The sequence below is a fragment of the Phyllostomus hastatus genome, unplaced genomic scaffold, assembly GCF_019186645.2.
Source record: "Phyllostomus hastatus isolate PE091 unplaced genomic scaffold, TTU_PhHast_1.1 phas_scaffold_501, whole genome shotgun sequence".
Lineage (NCBI taxonomy): Eukaryota > Metazoa > Chordata > Mammalia > Chiroptera > Phyllostomidae > Phyllostomus > Phyllostomus hastatus.
Genome location: NW_025334033.1, coordinates 45,625,354 through 45,648,872, shown reverse-complemented (window position 1 = coordinate 45,648,872; position 23,519 = coordinate 45,625,354). Strand labels below are relative to the sequence as shown.

Here is a 23,519-nt window from a genome sequence, read left to right as displayed (position 1 = left end):
GCTCCCAGCTTACCTGTGGTCCCCTCCCACCGTGACACAGCTGTAGCCGCCCGACACTGCTCTGCTCACCACCTCAGCCAGCTCCTGGTTGGCGAGGCCCACTGAGCGAGGATTCACTACCAAGTTGTTGTAGAGGTCGTCTTTGGGGACTGGAGTGAAACTCAAATCTCCAAAGTCTTTTAGGCGGCAGCCTGGAAAAAGCGGGGAATGGTAAGATTAACTGGAAATGTTATTCCAACTTTTACTGGGCTGGGCCACAAACAAAAACTTGTGACAATGCATGCATCATCCTCATTTTCTCACAGTGAAATTCAAAATGTGGCAAGACTGGGAGGATTATCTCCCAGCAGTCCTGTGGGGAAATGCCATTAGAAACACAATTTTGCAGGTGAAGAAGGGGTTTTGGAAAGTGAGGTGCAGAGATGTTAACTGACTTTAATGATCACAAATTGTGTAGCAATTAGACCTCTATTCAGGGTTCTAATGTGGAAGTAAAATACTAAGAGGAGCCAACAGGATTTAAAGAAAGTTTATTTAGGACAAAAATACATATACAGGAATTTTCATGTTATTAACCTAGGTCTTGAGGTCACACAGCTGCTAAATGTCAGAATCTGGATCCAAATCCGGGCCATCTGCCCCCAAAGTTTGTGCTCTTAACTATGTGGTTGTCTCCCAAAGAATCTCACTTGATTACAACACTTTAAGAACCAGACAGTCCTCTCCGAAGAATGAACAAGGTGGAAGTGGAGCAGACACAGACCTTCCACAAGGTCTCCTACCATCGTGTGCACCTTGACCAGCTGCTGGACGTGGCCTCCCAGCAGCTGTTGCAGCTGCACAGCTCCCGGCTGCAGCGGCAGAAGTGGCCCTCAAAGCGCCTGTGCAGAGCCAACCAGGAGCCACCGCCCACAGAGAAGCCAGCGGGGTGAAGATGCACTGGCGGGACAGGATCCTCCTGCCTGAGACAATGGCCAGGGACAGCATGATAGGTGCCTACAAAGGCAAGACCTTCACCCAGGTGGGGATTAAGCCCGAGATGATCAGCCACTACCTGGGCGAGTTCTCCATTGCCTACAAAAGCCCAAGAAGCAGGGCTGGCTGGGCAGCAGGGGCCACCCACTCCTGCTTCATCCCCCTCAAGTAGCTTGTTCAGCCAATAAAGGCACTGACTTCTCTTTAAAAAAATAATATATTTTTAAAAACAACTAGTGATATATTCTGACAGCTGTAACATTTCCAACCCAGGTTTCACATATTTCAGCAAACTGTGACATCAGTCAGTACACGTTAATTTTTATCTTTGGTGTACGTACTAGTCTTTCTATCTCAGCCACATTTAGGGTGAGGACGGAATAATCCAAATCTGTCAGGAAGGGATCTGAACTACCGGAGAACACAATTACATCCTTAAGACCCGGCTGCTCCAGCTGGAGTGCAGGTATGTTGGAGAAGGAAGGGGAAGTGGTCACAGGACCGGAATCTTAATATTTGCAGAGATTTGTATTAAAGATTCAGATTCTGACAGATCAGCATGGACCCATCTTGAACTTAAGTTGTACAATTTTGAGCTATACTTCTTGAATCCAAACTCAACCCAAAGCCAAACTATTGATAAAATGTTAAAAAATGCAGAAGCATAAAATGTAAAATGAAGCAGTGGCCTACAGCCCAAGCCCAACAGTGACCTGGAACATAAAGCCACCCGGCGGGGGGGGGGGGTCACCCCCCGAAAGCGCGCTGGAAGCGGAGCAGAAAACCTTACCCCACTCTCAGTTAAAGGGCAGATGCACCTGTAGCTGGAATCCTCTATGTATCTTTCGGTCACTGCATTTTCAAAAACAATCATAGAAAAGGCCCAGAACCAGAGACGATCTGGACAGCTCAGCACGAAAGGGAGGGAGGTGTTGCAGATAGAAGAAGAATATGACAACAGGCCAAACACGGTGGGAAGGAGGATGGGGGAAAAAGACTAAATAAAACACAAAAACCTTTTAAAAGCCAAGAAAAACAGCCATGAGCAAAGTCATTATGCACTTCCAAATCTCAAAATATATGAGGAAACTTCAGATTTAAGAGAAACGAGGTTTTAACGAACTTTCAGGTCAGTGTCAGGCCTTGCCACCGCTGGCCACACAGGTTTTGCGTGTTAGTGCCTGCACTTCGATGCCTCTGCCTCCCTGTCCGTGTGCATGTCAGCACCTCCTTACGCCGCGCCAGGCATCTCAGTCCTTACGAGGTGTAACACACCAGGGCTTGCCTGGTGATTAATATGAGGTGTATAATTACAAAAGGTTTATAATCTAATTAAATAATGTTAGTATTAACTAATTTTTGAAAACTACTTTAACTCACTTAATCCTCACATGACCAAGAAGTACATGGAAGTTAAAGCGATCGACCTGCTGGATGAGTGACAGAACGTGGGGAGCACTCGAGCCCAGCCATGGAGAATCTAGGATGTGGACTCGGGGAAGTGTGACAGGAAACAGCACTGGACTCACTATTATTTACTTATCAGAAGGTGGCTGCAGAAAGCCTAAAAAGGGACCTAAAGAGAATTTGGCAGTCTTATAGCAACACTGTCCCAGGAAGAGAGACTGAATTTCATAAAAGATTTTGGTCATTAAATGTATAACTCTGTGGAGTGGATCACTAGATTAATTCACAGGCTGGACGGTGGGTACCTCAAGATCATGCAACTCCATTGGCTCTGATTCCTTGCTCACCAGACAGCCCTCTGGTTATTCACTTAGTTTCCCACTTGCCCTCATATCAGCAAGAGGGCTTCCCGACAGTGGGTGCTGGAAGGGCTGTTGCCACCATGATTACGCACGGGCATGTGGGGTTACACATCGTGGTTCGCATGAATCTCTGGGTCTGAAAGTCTGCTAAGCTCTGCACATATCAAAACTTCTGTTCAGGGAGGACCAGACCACCTGAAGGGATGACTGTCTTGTGAGGCCCCGCCCGAGTGGCCTGCCCGACAGGACTCCCAGCTCTGCTCTTTAATCTCCACAGTCCGTCCCAGGGAAGGCCGAGGGAAAATGAGTGCTAAATGAGTGAAAGGAAATTCAGTGGCAATTGGGGTGGCCAAGGAATGACTCCTACAAGTAAAGTTTGTGCCAGCACTGTTTTGCTAATTTTTGTTGTTTTCTTTCCTTACTGGCAATAGAAATTTTTTATAACGTTGAAAGGAAGTGTTTAGCGGTGAAAGTGCCCTGGCCCACTCCCCAGGTTGACTGCTGTCTCCCGGCGGACCTTAATGCTCAAACATCCATATTACTCCTTTAAATAAGGCCACTGGATAGGACGAAGTGCTGTAACGAAGCCTCCCCAAAACAATGGCTCAAACCCAGTAAGTTGATTTCTTGTTCATTTAACATCCAGGTGGATATTCTAGGTCAGCAGGAGGCTTTCCTTCATGCAGCGATTCAGAGACCAGGCTCCTGGCTTCTGGCCCTGCCATACCGAGGGCTTTGCCATCTCTGTGGCCCGTCAGGTGTCTCCAGGTTCAAGGCAGTGGAAGAAGCAGCAAACACTGAGAAGGCACACTTCTGCTTTTAAAGGTCCTGTTCTAGCAAGTGGTACGTCACCCCTGCTCACATGGCCCTGGCCAGCAAATGCAGGTCTAACTTAGGTCCAGAAGATGATGAGAGTGGATTTTGGCAGACGGCTAGCAATCTCTGCCACAATGAGTACTTTTAAATTCTACTGACTGCTTTTATGACCTTTACTGACCTTTAAATGATTAAGAACACAAATACTTATGTTTATGATCCTAACTACTGGTAACCCTAACTATTGTCATTCATTCCAGAGCTGAATCAATAAATATACTATGCCATCCTGGTATAGCCTCTTGGGAGCTTTCTCCCCTAATGCCTACTGTTCCAATAGCATTGTAGCACCCAAAGGACTAGTGAAGTAGGGCCCAGCACTGGTTTCTAAAGAGTGAGCAAGAGCCTGAAAGGAGAATTGTACATGCTGTGTTTGGAAAACACTTGAGCAATTTCATAGAAATGAGAAGTTTGCACATTGGCGCAGTGCAGTACGAGGTTGTAGGGAACATGACTTGCAACCCATGGGCTGGAGGAGTGGGGAGGAGTGGGGAGGCTGATGGGAGGTTATTTTATTGTAAGAGCACAATGAACTGAGCAATAATGAAGCTATGACTATCAGAGTGCTGCGTGTGGCAATTCTCGTTCAAAAGGCACAAGAGCCCTGGCTGGTGTGGCAGCCTGCAAACCAAAAGGTTGCTGGTTTGATTCCCAGTCAGGGCACATGCCTGGGTTGCGGGCCAGGTCCCCAGCTGGGGGCGTGTGAGAGGCAACCAATCCACATATCTCTCACACATTGATGTTTCTCTCCCTCCTCCTCTCTCTAAAAATAATAATTAAAATCTTTTTTTTAAGGCACAATAAATGGTCTAATTTTTTTTTAGGATTTTAGTTATTTATTTTTAGAGAGAGGGGAAAGCAGGGAGGAAGAGCAGGACAGAAACATCGGTGTGTGAGAGGTGAGTTGCCTCTCTCCGCCGCCCCAACCAGAACTGGGCCTGCAACCCAGGCACGTGCCCTGACCAGGACACCAACTGGCAACCTTTCGCTTTGGGGGATGATGCCCAACCAGCTGAGCCACGCTGGTCACAGCAGTCTCACTAATTTTTCAAAAATCTTAGAGTAATAGTGAAAAGAGCAAATACTGTAATATGGAAGGAATACCTGCCTGTCGTGCTTGAGGGAACTGTCCCTTTTGTGAACTTTTTTGTGCTTCAAGTTATCTCATCTGCACGTCAAGCTCAGAGGAGACCTAATATTTCATCACCACTCTTTCCTCTCTTTTAAGAAGGCACTGCAGGTAGGACAGAATGAACCCGAACTTCAAGGATGCCCGTGTGACAAACAGACTTGGAACCAACTGGAAAGGGCCCTCCTGTCTGACCTGCAGTGGGGAAAAGCAAAGCTCTGTGCAGACTGACACAGCCTCATTTCTTCTCTCCCGGTGCTGGTAATAAAAATACACTGAATACTATTATGATCTTTTAGGGCAAGATGTCACCTTTGGCCTTGATAAACATCTCCAGGCTCCACTGGAGTGAAACGAGAACACGAGTGCATCAACAGAATGATGCAACCAGCTGGTGGGGAAGGAATCAAAACAGCCCTACCTGACCTTAGCAATGCCTGTGGACAGCACTTCTATTTAGGGTCCTGATCACTAGGGAATCCCTGGAAGCCAGTGATAGCAAAGAGGGAAAAGGAACATAATTGTCTGCCTCCACACACCACACTATGCCTGAAGCTTTACAGATAGCTGCAAATCCTCACATCTGCTGGTTTCACAGACTTTGGAAGGAAAAATTCAGCAAACTTAAATAGTGCCAACTGTTTAAGAGCAAGCCTGCTTCGCGCTTTGGTTGGAGACTCACAGAAGACAGTGTTGTGAGTGAGCAGGCATTTTTCAAAAGCATAAAAGTAACTCCATTTCCCCTACTGCTCTCTGACTTCCACTTACAGGGATCTCCAGCTGCTCCCAAGGCTCCCGGCAAGTCAAGGGAGATGGGTTTTGAAGTGGGCTGACACACGGGAGAGTCCGCCGAGCCCCAGGCAGCCCACTGGCAGAGTAACAGATCTGGAGGAAACTTAGGGGTCCATCAGTGCCAGTCCTTGCAAACGGCCTGAGTAAGACAGAGGGTTTATGACTTGTCAGGAATAACAAGTCTGTGAAACCTGGAGAGAAACAAAGACACAGATTATGGACTCAGCCCTGACTGGTGTGGCTCAGTTGGTTGGGCATCTTTCCACAAAGCAAAAGGTTGCTGGTTCAATTCCTGGTCAGGACACGTTCCTGGGTTGCGGGCCAGTCCCCAGTTGGGGCGCATTCAAGAGGCAACCAACTGACTGATGTTTCTCATCCTCTCTTTTTCCCTCCCTTCCCCTCTCTCTAAGAATAAATAAAACCTTAAAGAAATAAAGACTCAAACATTATACATGGCACATTTAGCTCCATGCAAAGGGATTTCTAGTATTTTAAAGGAATGCTCCTGCTAATTCTTAAAACCCTGAAGCTGTAGCTGGAAACCCGGCTTATTGAAAACATAGCTGCAGTGTTCCTGGAGGTGGTCTAAACTAGGAAAAGAATGCCCAAGTCCATTCAGGCCATCGGAAGTAAGCAGACTTTCTCTCATCCCTAAAATGTGATTTGGGTAATTGAAGAGACTGTTACTTAAGGTGAACTCATTTGGCTACCATCAATAAAATGAAGATGTCTGAGTTGTATTTAGTACATTTAATTCCCCAAGGCTGTACAATCTCAAGAACCTTGTGTCCTGGGGTATCTAAACATCAGCTCTTTGCTTCTTCAGGCCCAGTCTCCAAAATGTTTGGTACCTTCAGGAAAGAGATATCATGCAAGTACACAGGTTTGTTCCCGTTCAGTTCTTCAGAGTCCCTGAGAAGACTCCAGCCAGCACTCTCAACATCTTTTCCCTCCCCACTCCGCTGTGCTGTTGCCCCTGCAATAGCTAGGTGTTATCGGACACCGTGAAGGCTGCCGCTGAGGGAGACGGGCGGGGAGACTGGTACTTGGAGCTTGAATGACAAACAGATTTGGAACCAACTGGAAAGGGCTCTCCAGTGTGACTTGCAGTGGGAAAAAGCAAAGCTCCCTGCAGACTGACATAGCCTCATCCCTTCTCTCCCAGTGCTGTTAATAAAAATACACCGAGTACTAGTAAGATCTGTTAGGCCCACATGTCACCTTTGGCCTCGAGAAGAAGGTGACCCTGGGCATCCTGGCCAGTGATTTCAGACACGTCCCTCTAACATATACCAGAGTCAATCTCAAGATTAAATGATACAAACATGGTGTTAATAGATGCCTTTGCACAAATGTGATCCTTGAGTAAAAGAATAAACTTGAAAACTTGACCCTGGACATGTAACTGTGATGACTCTCAACACTGTTAGTGTTTCGTGGTAATTGCTTCTCCAACTACATCTTTCCTCCTTTCCTAAGGAGAGCAGAGAGTATCACCGTCTGAAGACAGGCTCAGTAACGTGTGCCCTATGAACCACACTTACGTCAGTCCTCTGAATCACCGTGCGTCAGCTCGGTCTTCTGCAGACAGACTGTCAGCCGAAGGCACCCCCGCCTCTGGCTTCAGCGCAGGCAAGGAGGTGGGCGGAGCCAGTCTCCCTCATTTAGGGCAAGACTCTCGAGCTTTGCTGAGAAATGGCTTGCCGACAAAACTTCAAGCTACTCCCACGTCTAGCTGCAGGGAGAGACAGCAACAACCCCTGGGGAGAAGTACTGCTCTTCAGAACGTGACCTTTTTTCCTGCTCTAACCTCTTGATACTCCTCCACCTTGTTCCAGAAAGTATTGAAAAGAAGACATATCAGGCTGGTGGCATCGTGATCAGTGTTCCCCAGGAACCTCACATTCGACAGACCGCGTCCCGTACTGCTCTGGGCTGCAAGCTGAGTGCTGCCACATCACCTCTTGCCCATCTCGCCACCGTGGGTCAAGCGCCACAACAGACACAAAGGAAGATTTCCTGCCCTCTGGCCCATAACTTCCTAGAGAGTCAAGCTCTCCAGCCAAGTATAGTTTCTAAGCTTGTCCTACCTCCCACAGCTGTTATAAGGATTAAAAGAGATAAGAAAAAGCCTATATGGGCCAGGAGTTACGTATCAGTTCAACTGGATGAGGCATCTTTGTCGTTCTTCCTACAGGGGAAGAAAACTTTTTCTTCCCTTCTAGGTTCTTCCACTGGTTAAATCGACTCCCCCAGACAAGTAGAGAAGGGGTTAGTTGACTGGGGCTTCAAAGGGAGCGAAGACAGTTTATAGGAAGATGGGAAAAGCAAATTTTTGGTTAACAAAGGTTTGCCAAACCAGGCAGAAATAGAGGACTTTGGACTTTGAACGGATGGGACCTGACAAGCTCCTTCCAGCTTACTGTGTCTAGCCCACACTCTTTGTAGTTATCTCTGGTGATAACTCTCTTCCTGGACCAGGCTCTCTATCTGAATGCATTTAGGCAGTTCAAGGGGAAATGAGAACGCTCTTGCTGAGCCTCCTGGGCCTTTGCTGATTTCAGCTGAAAGTAGTCCACGTGCCAAAGTGGCACATTTGGGGGAGGCTTATTCTGAACCCCTTCCCTCCCGTCCTGCCCATTTCCTGTTCCTTGAAACTGGTGGTGTAATCTAAGGCATCCCGAAACCTGCTGTGATCTGACTATGTCATTTTTAAGGGCAGGATTTTTGGTGAGAATTAGAAAACAAATACAGGTCCACTGATTTCTCATTGAAATGGTTCCTAAAGAGTCCGGCCATCACACACAGCTCGGATTTTCTACATTCCCTATAAAAGCATGTACAGGCAAGGCCATGTGGATGAAAAGGGGCTCTGCAATCAATCTGACCAACAGTGAAAGGACAGGGTGATGCCACCATAAAATTCTAACGGGGCAGGTCATGGTGGGTAGGCAGGCCAGGATGGTAAAAGGTTTACCTTTGCCTGCAGCGAGCCATGTGCATCTGGGTTCACATGCTTTTGAAATGACAGAAGTAGTCCTCTTTTCCAGACCTCCTTCCTGTCACCACCTTTAAGGGCGAATATAATCTTAGCTATCTTCTACCTTGCTTTCTCCCATTTCATGTAATTTTCCTTATTTCTCTTCTTCCAAATGTATAAAAGAAACTGCTAACCTGTCATTCTCCAGAGCATTGAGATCTTGCTTTCCAGCATGTCACCGGTTCGGCTCAAATAAACCCTTATAAAAATTTTCTGCAGGTTTGGACATCTCTGGCCAATCAAAATTTACTTGGTGTCAGCAGGATTCTGAAGAAGCCCACCCAGGACCACCCTGTGGGCTGGAACCTGGTGCTCGGTACCAGCATGGGCCTGCGGTGCCCCACCAGCTCCCTGCTTTGCACTGAGGGAACAAGGGTGAGTTTTCTCGTGGAATTCTAGCCCTCCCAGCATTAAGTGGCAGGTCCTGACTTTATTTGAGCTGTTCTTATAAAACCCTCAAGGTGGGCCCTGGCTGGTGTAGTTCAGTGAGTTGAATGCCAGCCTGCAAACTGAAGGGTCACTGGTTCAATTCCCAGTCAGGGCACCTGCCTGGGTTATGGACCAGGTCCCAGCAACCGATTGATGTATCTCTTGCATGTTTCTCTCCCTCCCTTCCCCTCTCTCTGAGAGTAAAATAAACAAAATCTTTAAAATCCTCAAGGTGGATGGGTAGGGGCTGAGAAAGGGAAAAATAATGGGTGACTGCTTCTTTTAATTTTGACTTTTAATTGGATTGCTTACTGAGAATCTGAACAAAGTCTTTGCTGGTTAAGTGAGAGACTGAACTTGCTTTGGCTCTGAAAGAGATAGGAGGCTTGCTTCCACAACCCAAATCTCAGGTGTGCATAGATGCCTAAGAATCATTGTGAGGCTGCCTGAGGACAGACGTCCTGGAGGGCCTGGAGCAGTCCTAGAGGGGTAGCCCCCACATTGGACTCATCCAGAGACATGCTTGTAAAGGCTGGTTTTCCCTAGGCACTTGTTCAGACTCCACAGATCTCAAAGGAAACTAAAATTAATGTGGGAAATCGTGCCTCTAAGGCCAACCAGCCTAACCATAGTCCACCTCCCATTAATACTCTTGCAGGAAGATTGCCGAAATGAGGATCCTTTGATACTCCTGAATTCATCTTTTGCACACATAGTGAGAAAAAGCCAGCTATAAAATGAGGAAGAATGAAGGGAAAGCATCTTTAATTGGTATCTCAAAACTTCAAAAAGAGGATTCAAATAAATGGATCAACTTGTGTTTATATGGCAATCCGATTCTTTCAAGGAATTAGAAACAGCTGTCATTACTTTAAAAGGGGGAAGCTCATTTGCAGCTTGCTGTACTTGTCAAGGACACACACAAATTCTGTGTGTCTTCTTATCCCAACTGCCAGAACAACATCTGGATCCAAATTTTTATAAACTAGTGAGTTTTTCCTCAGCGCTAAAGTCTGTGTGTCTGTGTGTCTACATATGTGTGTTGTGAGATAATTTCCTACCTTTGAAATTAATTTAATAAATTAAAATTAACTGATTTGAAGGCAAATGATTCTAAGGATTGGGTATTATAAAATTGTCAGAAAAACAGAAACTAACTCAAAAGCTTTTCAAGTTCATGTGATCTAAGGTTAATCCTTAGTAAATCAAAGTTAGTTTAAGTTTGCTGATTTAAGTAGAACAGACATCTTTTGAGTTATTGATATTAAATATATTTTATCCAGGCTTTACAAAAATAATTCCATGTTAATAATGTTGATGTCTATGAAATATGTTCCCAGAAGTTATAAAATGTCTTCATCAATTGGCTTAGCTGAAAAATGCTAATTCCTTACTTCTTAGTTTTCATTAGAAATTGAAGTTTTAAGCGTTAAAATATCAGTATATATAGGAATAACTTTGTGATGTGAAAAAAATTTTTTATGCTAAATTGCATGGGAAGCATTGTAAATAAGTGATAAAAAATTCTCGGATATATAGTATGGGTAAACAATGGGTATAAATTAAACAAATAGTTGAGAATGAGAAACCCAAAATAGCTGCTTGGTTCTTCTGGGCTACCTAAAACCGCCCCACCCCCCTTTTTAATTCCTTCATATATCATAGTGCATTTAGGGTGGACTTAAATTAGATGAAGGAACTTATGAGCTGACATTACTAAAAGGATACATCTTACATTATTGCCAAGGTTTTATAAAATCACTTAAAGAGAATACCAAATAGGTAACTACTTCCTTTAACAGAGAGCTCCCAGGATACAAGGACTTCAGAGATCACTGACTGCCACCTGGAGATCCTGTTTATTGGAATGGACATTTCATAAAATAACATTCTCCAACCTCATTGAAAGGGACATATCAGGTGCCAAACTGAATGGACATCTACCCTGGACTCTGCCACTCACCTCCACCTACAGCAGGCACCATAGACTTCACAAGGACAAGATGCCACCACCATCAGAGGTAGCATCTGTCCCAAGACATCGACAAGGCCTGTTTACCTACAAATTGATGTTGAGCTCAGAAACCAATTGTTCAATTGTCTTTACCTGTCTGCTAATGGTAGGAGTCATTATAATAGTTACACTTGGTCTTTGGCTTTTTCTATATATTCCAACTGTTAATGATTACTGAAGATGTGTAAGATAGCTTTTAATCCTCCCTTTATGGTTTATGTAAATGTTATTCTAGGTGCAAATATAGAAAAATAAGAAAGGTGACAAAACAGAGCATGATAATTCCCAGGAGGGAAAGATCTAGAGTGGGTTTTTTGCAATGAATGATGGAGATCTGATCATATCACTGGGGAGGAGTGGGAAGGAGGAGGTTGCCCAAGGTAATGGTAAACAGTCTAGAATGGGATTGGCTGAGAAGCTGAATACCTCCAAGAGCATGGAGTTATGGGCCAGAAGATTTAAAATAAAAGGAGGGTGCGCCCTGGCTGGTGTGGCTCAGTGGTTGAGTGCTGGCCTGCTAATCAAAGGGTCACCGGTTGGATTCCCAGTCATGGCACATGCTGGGCCAAGTCCCCAGTAGGGGTGAGTGAGAGGCAACCACACATTGATGTTTCTCTCCTTCTTTTTCTCCCTCCCTTTCTCTCTGTCACTAAACAAATAAATAAATCTTTAAAAAAAACATAAAAAAATAAAAGGAGGGCAGAAACTGCCTCTTTGGCTCTTTTCCTCAGGGATACCTGGGTGATCATGCTGCAGCTGCCTATGTTTCCCAAAGGATGGTATTTTGGAGGGAAGAAGAAACTCCAGGCACAGCCTAGGATCAGGCTGGCCTGGCGGAGAGTGGCAGGGTTATTCTTCCTTGGGTGTCCTAGAGGGGACAGGCTCTGAGGCAGAAGCCTGCCATTCTTCCATTGTGTAGCTTTTGTATCTTATGTTGTTTTGGTTTGTAAACTAATCCTATAGAAATAAGATAATTAAAAACAAACAGAGGCAATGATAGGGGAGCTAAGGTGTTCTCAAGATTTTAGCCTTAACTGATAAATGTAAGTGATTAAACTGTAACTAAAGAGTTTAGACTTAACTGATAGGCTTAAGTGACTAATGCTGTGGAAAGCTGTTATTCCAGAATTGTGTAGCTTTTGAACAAAGACTTCTTTCCTTTATCACCGAATCTTTGCCTCTGGACTTTTGCCCAGAGGGTGGCAGCGGGCAGCAGTCCCCCACTTGCTGTTCTGTAACTTGATGACCTCAGACCTCACTGCCTTCCATTTACCCACCCTTCCCTTTTGGGAAAACGTGACAAGATGACCCCAATATTGAGACTTCCAGGCACCGTGAAAACACACTATCCGACCAAAAGGCTGGTCATTGATGCATCCTTGGGATTGAGTTATGACCAGTAGGGGGAGCTCTGGACGAAAGGGGGGGGCTCTGTAATAAATCTGACCAAAAGTGACATAACAAGGTGATGTGATCACAAATTCTTAACTGGGCAGATCGAGGTGGGCAGTCACACCCGGGCCTCTAAAAGGTTTATCTTTGCCTTAAGCAAGCCATATCCTTTGTCCTTGTGCATCTAGGTTCACATGTCTTTGGAATGACAGAGTAATTCTCTTTCCAGACCTCTTTCCCACCCTCAAGGGAGCACATAGTTTTGTTAACCATCCTGTGATCCAGTCATAGAGATCCCCACCTGGGCACCCCACCTAGCTTTCCTCCCATCTTCAGGCAAGCTTCCTTACATTGCCTCCTTAACTCCAAATGTATAAAAGAAACTACAAAACTCCCTCTCCAGAGATCTTACTTCCCAGCAATTGTCATCAGTTTGGGTCAAATAAGCTAAAACAAACAAACTAACAAACAAACAAAACTACAGCTATGCCAACAGCCAGTTCACCCTAAGCCCTAACCACAATGCCCCACCCTGCAGTGTCTTAATTCTTGAGTCACACAGGAAGGAGTTTTCTACTTCTCTTCCTATTCAGTGGTTCTGGCCGCCAGGGCTGAGGGAGGGAGTCAGGAAGATTTCGTCTTTCTTCTCTTCAAATCTGAGCATTACTATACCTATTGTATTAACACACACAAACAAGAGTTTGGTCATTAATAGAGAATAAATTTATTCAAGAGTTAAATTATTTAAACCACCCACAATAATTCCTTAGGTTCTGGGCCTCTGACTTGTGCTATTTTGGATATTTAAAGAATAACACAATATGTGTCTAAGTAACTAGAGGTCAGCCTTACCTGAAGCAGTCATCATTAGCTACTCAGGTCCTGGTTCAAAAACAAGTATGTTTCAAAAAAGGGACAAAAACTGGTCATTATCATCTACTAACATTTAGCTTGAATAATTCGTCAACTGGTAGCCAAACACCTTTTAAGAATTAAACAGTTTGATATATGACAGTTAAAGGAAAACTGTCTCAATATCAATGTCATCTTGCTGAATTCTCTGAGTCATACATTCTTTGTGTGTGTGTAACCAACTACTTATTTTATTTATTCTATTCTATTCTATTATTTTATTTATTATTTTATTGTTGTTCAAGTACAGTTTTCTGTCTTTTATTCCCATCCCAGGCCACCCCCACCAGGCCTCCCCACCTCCCTCCCTTTTCTACCCTGCCCTAGTTTTTGTCCACGTGTTCTTTATACTAGTTCCTGTAAACCCTTCCCCTTTTCCCCTGAAATTCCCTCCCCTTTACCCTCTGGTCATTATCAGCCTGTTCTCTATTTCAGTGTCTTTGGTTATATTTTGCTTGCTTGTTTGTTTGTTTGTTTTGTTGTTTAAGTTCCTGTTAAAGGTGAGACCATATGGTATTTGTCTTTCACCACCTGGCTTATTTCACTTAGCATAATGCTTTCCAGTTCCATCCATGCTGTTGCAAAGGGTAGGAGCTCCTTCTTTCTTTCTGCTGCATAGAATTCCATTGTGTAAATGTACCATAGTTTTTTGATCCATTCATTGACCGATGGGCATCTAGGTTTCTTCCAACACTTGGCTATTGTAAATTGTGCTGCTATGAATATTGGGGTGCATAGGTTCTTTTGGATTGTTTCAGGGGTCTTAGGATATAATCCTAGCAGTGGAATTGCTGGGTCAAAAGGTAGATCCATTCTTAGTTTTCTGAGAAAATTCCATACTGAGTCATACATTCTTAAAAATCTGGGAAACCAGATGGCGTCTAAGAAGCAACTCATTTTAAGAGAAAGGAAATATTGATCTGAGAAAATCCCATGGGACAATGTGAAGTGTGGACAAAAAATGTCTCCAATTAACTGACAAGTCCAGTGACTGAAAGTAATTTCACAGGGTGATCTGATTATAAATTCCTAACCAGACAGGTCGTGGTGGGTAGTCAAGCCCTGGGAATATAACCTCTTTAGTAAAAGGTTTATGCTTTAAACAAGCTCTGTCCACTGTTTCTGTGTATCTAAGTTAACACACCTTCAAAATGCCAGAGTACTCCTCTTTTTTCATACCCCTTGGAGGCATGACCACCCTCAAGAGAGCATATAATCTTAACCCCACCTTCATGTAATCTTCCTTATGTTCCCTCCTTAATTCCAAATGTATAAAAGAAGCTGCAATTTTCTCAGTCTGTTGAGATCTTACTTCCAAGAGTGTCCTCTGTTTGGTTCTGTGGGGGTTCAGAATGGCCACCCCAAGATGTATGTACCTCAGTAGTATATAGATTGTTTTGTGCTAAAGGAGACTTTGTCTTCACTCGAGAGAGAGTTGTACCTCTCTCTTAACCACCTACAAGAACTTAAATTGGGGGCTCTGCTTATTAAAGATAACCTCTTTTGACCTACCTATAGGACAGGGCAAACTTTTATTTATGAATCATCTGCCCTTATCATTCTGAAATGATGTTCTGAAGCCCCAAGGCACCTTACCTCATCCCTGGTTCAGAATGTCTTTTATACCCATTTTCCCTCTGTCTCTGAACCTCTTATGTGTGTGGGGTCTCTGACTCTCTCATGTATGTGGGCTTTCCACACATATGTATGTAATAAAATTTGGTTATTTTCTCTTGCTAATCTGTCTCATGCCAATTTGATTACTAGACTGGCTGAAAGAACCTTGAGGGTACAGGAAAGTGTCTTCCTGTCCCACAACTCAAACTCATAAAATTCTTCTACAGGTTTGGATGTTCTTAGGTCAACAGAAGTTACAGGAGAAAACTAGCATGTGTTGGGAAGGAAAAATTTCCTCTACTCTTCAAGGTTCTTCTGACTGGTCTAATAATCAAATTGACACGAGACAGATTAGCAGGGAAAACATGTACATCACCTGTACACATGGTAGAGGCCCGGGAACACTAAGTTCCACCAAAATGGCAGAAGCCACCACCTAAAGGCTACCTTCGGCTAAAGACAAAAGATGTTGGGGATGGAGAGGGAAAGGTCAAAATCAGTGCCATTTGCTATGGTGGCACCACTTGCCAAGCAGGACTATGACCTTGTTAAACGTGATTGCCATTTTACTCTTCAGAGCTTATGTCCCCAGGACTGGAAATGACTGGGAAGCAAGAACAGTAACAGGACAAAAGCCCCCTTTTTTCAGGCCCTCTTTGCCAGAGCTAGCTTGACTGACTCTCATTTTATGAACCTCTATTCTCAGTATTAGAAAATTACTGGAAGCACCCTGAAGGCACAGAGGTCCCGAAAACTTACAAAACAAGATGTTCCAGACCGCAACACCTGGACCCTGGACCCAAAGACAACATCAGAACAGGCTGCAGCCTGTGTAAGACCAATGGAAACATCCTGCTCTATAACCACCCCAATTAGCCAAAAAGCTCAAAGCCCCTACTTTAGCTGCTGATGTATTTCTCCACACCATGCCCCTTTCCCCTCTTGGAAAGTGAATAAAACTTTGCTCTCTGCCCTTTCTTCTCTGTGTGAACTTTTTCACAGCCCACATCACTGACCACCCTAACAGAAAGTGGACTACAGGAGGTTACTAGGAAAAGCGCAGTACATAAGGCATTCTTCCTTCAACAAAAGCTGACTGTGTGCTTACTGTGTGCCTGGCACTCTGCTAAGTCCTAGGGATATAAAGTTTGGTTGCAGCCTTCAAGCTCATAGCCTAGTGAGAAGACAGGCAGGGAAAATGCATACAGTGCTAACTGTTATGATGCAACTGTGCACAGGGTGTGGTGGGAACAGCAGAAGGTGCTGACTCAGACCCAGGAAGAGCAAGGGGGACTTCTCAGAAGAGGCAATACCTGAACCTTGAAGGTTTTAGCCAGGAATCAAAGGGGAAGTGGGAAAGGGTTTCCAAGCAGAATAGGCAAATGTCTTCAGCCCTAAGAGAGCAAATCACAATCCCACTGGCTCAGGGTTTATTCAGCACTTTGGAGAGATGAGGCAGGAGGACAGGCCAGGGCTCAGATTCCAAAAGCACTAGGGAGCCTCTATGGTTTTCAAGTCAGGAAGTGGCAAATCAAATCTGCACTGTAAATCTAGTGACCTGGTGTCCTGTGGAAAATGGACAGGCCTGGAGAAGACCAGCTCCCTGACACAGCAGTGGGAGAGAACTATCAGATTTCAGCAATACTTAGGAGGTGGTGGAGAGATAACAGGTCTGCCCTCCAGCTTTCTGGCTCTCTGATTACTAGGTTTTGAAAAAGACACAGGGGAAGGGAGTTGAGATCTTAAGTTCAGTTTTGGATATGTTGCCATTGGGGTGTTACATCCTGTTGAAAACACATGGAAATGAGGCAAGATAGTGAGAAGCTAGGAAAATTCGCAAGTGGAATGGGGAAACCAGGACAGATGGCTGATTCAAACTGGCCTCAACAAGCACCCTGACTCACCCTCCTACTTCTCCCTTAATCATTAAGCCCTTGAGACACTGACGTTCTGTCCAGCACCATATAATCTTAGGGACAAAGCATCGGGTCTGTTGACCACAGAGACAGTTTTGATCAAACTAGAGGTAGCATCTAGGCCCAGTTGTGTTTCAGCTCCAGGCCCAGAAAAGCAGCAAAACCAGATGAAGCAACATCATGGCTGGCATCAGAACCAGATGCAATGACCAATAACTCCCTACCCTAGCACCAACCAGTCAGTAGAGATCATGACCCTGAACCTATATGCTCATTTTGATGAATCAGTGTATTAAAGGACATACCTGGAAAGGTGATGAATATTCTATTGAGATCCTCCCAAGACCTCCCCTAAAATTCTTGCCTTTAGAAAACAGAAAAAAACTCTAAGACAAAGGACCCACTGCACATGTGTGCCCTCTTTCTCTCTCTCTAGAGCACGCTTGTGCCTTCAGACATGTATCTTCACTTTCTTTCTGCTAAGCTCTCAGGGTCCCCATGAGAATTGCAACCAGAGGAGCAGTAGGCAGCAGCAGCTCGTCCCAGGATAATCCCCTGAACCTGTCTCCAAAGGCCTTTCTTTTGCCTCTTTAACTTGTTTCCTGCATCCATTCGGCCCAGTTTGCTCACTCGGCCTGCCTCTGTGACTTTCGTTCTAAAAGGCCAAGGCAGCTCTCACTTCAAGACCCTACTTTCAATGTTTGGATATATGCCCAGAATGGAATTGCTGGGTCATATTTTTCATTTCTTGAGGAACCACCATACTGTTTTCCACGGTGCCTGTACCATTTTATACTCCCACCAAGTGCACAAGGGTTCCCATAACTCCACATCCTCACCGACACATTTTTTGATGCTAGCCACCTATAGGTATCATCATTTGATTTTAACAGATTAAGAATGATACAATAGCAAGAGCCTAGCACAGTGTCTATGTTAGATATCAAACAACTTTGAAATAAAAGATGTAAGTTAAATTATTTTTTGCTCTTATAAGCAGGAACAATATAGCTATATTGAAATTTGCCAAATCCCAATAATATCTACAATGGACTTGCCTATATTCAGGCACATCATCAGGGATGTATGCTTTTGCTAAGGCATCAGCACATTACTAATTCCAGGTCGGCTTCATCACACTCCAGAAAGAAACCAGTACTCACGAGCAGTCACTCCCCATTCCCCTCTCCCCACAGCACCTGGAAACCACTAATCCACTGTCTATTTCTGTGGATCTGCCTATTCTGGACATTTCATGTGATGGGATCATACAATATGTGGCCTCTTGTGTCTGTCTTCTTTCACTTAGTATAATGCTTTCTCAAGGTACAGCCGTGATATTGCATGAGTTAACAATTCGTTCATTTTTATGGCTCAATAATATTCTATTGTATGGATATATTACTTTAAAAAAAAAACCCCTCAAATCTCCCACAAAATCCAGACTTCTGGCTTTTCTTGCAAAACCAAAGATAAAAGGGCAGAAGGCCCTCCCTGCCCCAAGGCAACCACTGGCCAGAGCTCGTGACAGCTTTTTGTTCCTGGAACACTCCAGGTACAGTTGCTTATCTCGGAGTCTTTGCATTTATTGTTTCCTCTGACCAAAATGTCTCTCTCCCAAATATGCACACGGCTCCTTTCCTCACCTCAAAAGGATCTGCTCACATGACAGCTTCTTGGGGAGGCCTCCCGACCCACATATACACTGCTTACTTTCTCCCCAATACTTGCTTTCCTCCCATCCCTTACTTTCATTTACTCCATAGCACCCATTACCATCTGATTCCTGTATGTTTTACTTACGTCTGTTTCAAACCACTCCTTGTTAGAATGAGAGTTCTATGATAACAGGAATTTGTTTTGTTCACTACTGTGTTCTCAGTTCCTAGAAATTAGTAGTGCTCAAGTTTCTTGAATATACAAATCAGTGAATGAATGAACATGTTCCAGTTTTTAGTGATGAAAAGCTGCTCCAAGTGAAAATAAACCTAAAAAGGATGTTTAAATAGTTTGATGCATAGTTACATTAATTCACATTTTAAGTTCAATGAGTTTGGCATATATATATTTGGCATATATATATTCCTGTAACTGCCACCATGCTTAAAATACAGAACACTTAAAATAATGCACAGTAATTCATGAAAGTAGGTCTGTCTACTGCAGTCAGGTAGGCCTGGAACTTGCACTAAACTTTAGGCTGTTGTTTTCAGAAGTCATATTAAGGAACATAATGGTTCAAAAATCAAAGCACCAAGAGAATAGGCAATTAGGCAATTGTTAAATTCCAAAGGGACTAAAACGTTCTAAATTAACTAAAGGACAAACTAACTATATAACCTAATGAGTTATATTAACTTTTGAGAATATTGTGTAACATACTATGGAAAAAAGCAAACAAAAGAACAAGAATTGATAGCAAAGACTGGGAGAGAGGGCTTGGAGAATTCCAGTCTAAAATTTTATTTGTCATTGGAATTTGTAAACTTTTAACATCAATTCAGACAACAGGAAAGCAATCTGTTCAACTTGTCCAATTCCCAGAACCTAGTTTAAAGGCCATACTGCCAGAAATAGTGGCCCCGACAGTCACCCTGCAGGACGACGGTACAGTGAAGGTATTACTGCCGCTCCCACCTCCACTCCTAGGGAAAGGCACTGGCAGCCCAGATGGCTGACCCCACTGACACTGGACAGAAGCTACTGCTCAACTGCTGCTGTCCCTGCCCATCACAAAATGAGTTCTTTGCCTCTGCCCTTTCTTGAATTTCAAATCAAAGTTTAGGATAGGTGCTTCTGTTGGTGGAGCTGAAGTGAAGTACCCACAACCCTAGCTGCAATGAAAACAAGGTGAAATGTGGATAGATAGAAGTCTAAAGAGGCAGATGAAGGTCAAATTATGGAGGACCTATTCTATTGGTTGTTAAGTGTGGAACACGTACTATTAGTGGTTGAAGGACAAACATCAAAATATAAAACTAGTCCTGGCAGGGTAGCTCAGGTGGTTAGAGTTGTCATCTCAACACACCATGGTTGCAGGTTCAATCTCTGGCCAGGGGGCATACAAGAATCAACCAATGAGCACATAAATAAGTGAAACAATAAATTGATGCTTCTCTCTCTCTCCCCACTTGTCTCTCTCAATTCAATCAATAAAAAATATAAAGCTATTAAAATGAAAAGGTATTAGAAAAATGTATCTAACACAAGCCTGAGATTTCACTGTTGATTGAAGGAGCAGGTTACATTTTTAAATTTTTTTATTTTAATTTTAAAGATTTTATTTATTTATTTATTTATTTATTTATTTATTTATTTATTTATTTATTTATTTATAGGGGAAGGTAGGGAGAAAGAGAAGGAGAGAGCATTGATGTGAGAGAGAAACACTGATTGGTGATGGCCTCTGGCACACATCCATCCCGGGACCAGGCTCACCACCTAGGCCTTTGCCCTGACCAGGAATCCATACAGTGACCTTTTGCTTTACAGGATGATGCCCAACCAACTGAACCATGCCAGCCAGAACGAGGCAGGTTACATTTTAAAGTATGAAGCTTTAGACCCAATTAAAAAATAAAAACCAAAATAAATATGGCAAATTAAACAGGATATGACTTCAAATTTTCTCCAGCTAATCTAAATATTTTGGAAGAGCACATGACCAGACTCTGCAGCTAGAGATCTGGGAGTGTGCTAGGAAAGAATTCTTGCCTTTGCCTGCTCACTCTAGAGGTCCCAGGACCTTCCTACTGCAGGAGCTTCAGCATCAGCAGTGCCCAGCCAGTGAGGTGTCCTATTCATGATGCCAACTGTGGGGACAGAAGAAACTTCCTCTACCCTCAAGCTTCTTTCAGCTGGTTCAGTTATCAAATAGCCTCCATCACATACTCTTCCAAAAAGTTGAAGAAGAGGGACTACTTCCTATTTTTATGAGGCCAACATTATGTTGATACCAAAACCAGGCAAGTACAAAACACAAAAAGAAAATTACAGGCCACAGTCTTTGCCGAGAATTGTCATGGTTTCCTGCTTCCATAGTGCTTGAATGGAACCTGGCACTCGACCCTGCATCCCAGCCAGCTGCCTAGATCTATCCTTCTGCCGCCTCCTCACAGAGCCCTCAGACCGCCCCAAGGTCCCTGCCACCACTTCAGTGCCATGAAGCTGCCTGTCCTCAGCCACCTATCGTGACAACCATGTCCACCTTTCAGGTGTGCCGGAGCTACCACCAGGACTCAGAGGCTGCCATCAACCGCCAGTTCAACCTAGAGCTCCAAGCTTCCTACATCTGCCTGTCCATGTCTTACCACTTTGACTGTGATGATGGGGCTTTGAAGAACTTTGCCAAGTTCTTTCTTTGCCAGTTTCAGGAGGAGAGGGAACATGCTGAGAAACTGATGACGCTGCAGAACCAGCGAGGTGGCAGAATCTTCCTTCAGAGTATCAAGACACAAGACCATGATGACGGTGGAATGGGCTGAATGCAAGGGAGTGTGCATTACACTTGGGAAAAAGTGTGAATCAGTCACTACTGGATTTACACAAACTGCCCACTGGAAAAAAAATGACCCTCATTTGTGTGACTTCATTGAGACCCACTACCTGGATGAGCAGGTGAAATGCATCAGAGAATTGGGTGACCACATAACCAACCTATGCAGGTTGGGGACCTCTGAGTCTGGCATGGCAGAGAGCCTCTTTGACAAGCACACTCTGGGAGAGAGTTAAGAGAGCTAAGCCTTAGGCTGCCTTCCCATAGCCACGGGGTGACTTCCCTGGTCACCAAAGCAGTACGTTCATGTTGGAGTTACCTTTACCTTTTCTATAACTTGTACCAAATCATACATTTATGTCCTTCATTTGTGCCATTCCTTCAAATAAAGTAATTTGGTACCCCCTCTAAAAAAGAAAGTTACAGACCAATATCTGATGAACATAGATGCAAAAATCTTCAACAAAATACTAGCAAATCAAATACAATACATTAAAAAAAAATACTTCATGATTAAGTGGGGTTCCTTCCAGAGATTCAAGGATGATTCAACATATGACAGTCAATTAATGTGATATGCCACATTAACAAAATAAAAGATAAAACTAATATGATCTTACCAACATGTTGTGAACCACCCTGCCTGGTTTCAGAAGCTGTAACCCTCCATGGCTAAGGCTGGGTAAAAAGACCTTGGGACCATAAGCCACTAAGGAGACAAAGCTTATCCTCCCAGCAGGGGTGCAGTCTCTGCCCCCTTTACTTCACCCTGATTGGCCCAGGTGGATGACTGGTTAGCCAATGACTGGTAAGATTCCTCAAGGGAGGGACAACCTAATATAGGCATGGTCACAAAGGGGCCATTAGGGAAGGACTTAGGGGACTATAGAAAAGGGGTGATGGACCCTCATCCCTTGGCTTTGTCATAGCCTGAGTCCTCATTCTAACTGTAAGACGTCTCCTATCTCTTGGCCACCTTACTTCCCCCACCTGACTTAAGCCTAAAACAATGTTGGAGGCAGGTGCAGCCCTGTACTGGACTGGGCAGTTTCAACTATGGTGCAGGGAGGGGCAATCAGGCCTAAGAAAGAATGCATAAAATCCTGTGAAATCTGCTTTGCTAAGAATACCCTCAATTTAAATGATAAGGGCCCAAGCATAAAATGAGTTTGTTTTTCAAAAAGTTTTATGGCCTTTTGGCTACCTGATCCTGACTCACAATAAGCCCTCATAGTTCTCTGAATGTTATCTATTGTTTGATCATTACTGCCTCAAAATGATGGATGAGCTTTACATATGCGCCCTGTATGCCTGTGCAAATTAAACCCAATGAAAGCCCATTGAGGAACAGGTTCAAGGTCCTTCTCCTCTGAGAGACTGGCCACCTTTCCCCCCCAAGCAGATCATGTCTTGGTAGACTTATCCTCATCCACAGCAGCCCAGGGGAGCTCTGCTGGACAAAGCTCCCCCACATCAACAGATGCACAAAAAAGCATCTGACAAGACATAACACTCCTTTATGATTAAAACACTCAATAAAATGGGTATGGAAGGAAAGAACGTGAATATAATAAAAGCAACATATGACATACCCCCAGTTAATATACTCAATGACAAAAAACTGAAAGCTTTTCCTCTAAGATCTGGAAAAGGCAAGGATGCCCACTCACACCACTATTATTCAACATAGCACTGGAAGCTCTGGCCAGAGCAATCAAGCATTTGAAAGAAATAAAAGGGATCCAAATTGTGAATGAACAAGTAAAACTGTCATTGTTTTCAGATGACAAGATTCTATACAGAGAAGGACCACACCCAAGAGACTATTAAACATAAACAAATACAATGAAGCTACAGGATACAATATCAATAACCAAAAATCTGTTGTGTTCCTATATATTGACAATGAAATACTGGAGAAAGAAATGAGAACAATCACATTTGCAACAGCAAGAAAAAGAGTAAAATACCTAGGAATAACCTTTACAAAGGAAATGAAGGACCTATTCACTGAGAACTACAAGACACTGTTGAAAGAAATTGAAGAAGACAAAGAAAGGGAAAGATATTCCCTGTTCATGAACTAGAAGAATTAACACAGTTAAAATGGCCATATTACCTGAAGCAATATGCAGAATTTATGTAATCCCCACCAAGATTCCA

At 43.8% G+C, this 23,519-nt stretch overlaps 1 protein-coding gene and 1 pseudogene across 1 annotated transcript in view; one reads left to right on the top strand and one right to left on the bottom strand.

Annotated features, from left to right (window-relative positions):
- ARG2 (arginase 2) overlaps positions 1 to 23,519 on the bottom strand; it is a 38,420-nt gene that overhangs the window by 8,756 nt on the left and 6,145 nt on the right. The window contains exon 3 of the mRNA XM_045822699.1: positions 14 to 191. Within this exon, the coding sequence (XP_045678655.1) occupies positions 14 to 191 (178 nt within the window). The remainder of the gene's footprint in view (positions 1 to 13; positions 192 to 23,519) is intronic.
- LOC123808353 lies at positions 732 to 1,147 on the top strand (annotated as a pseudogene).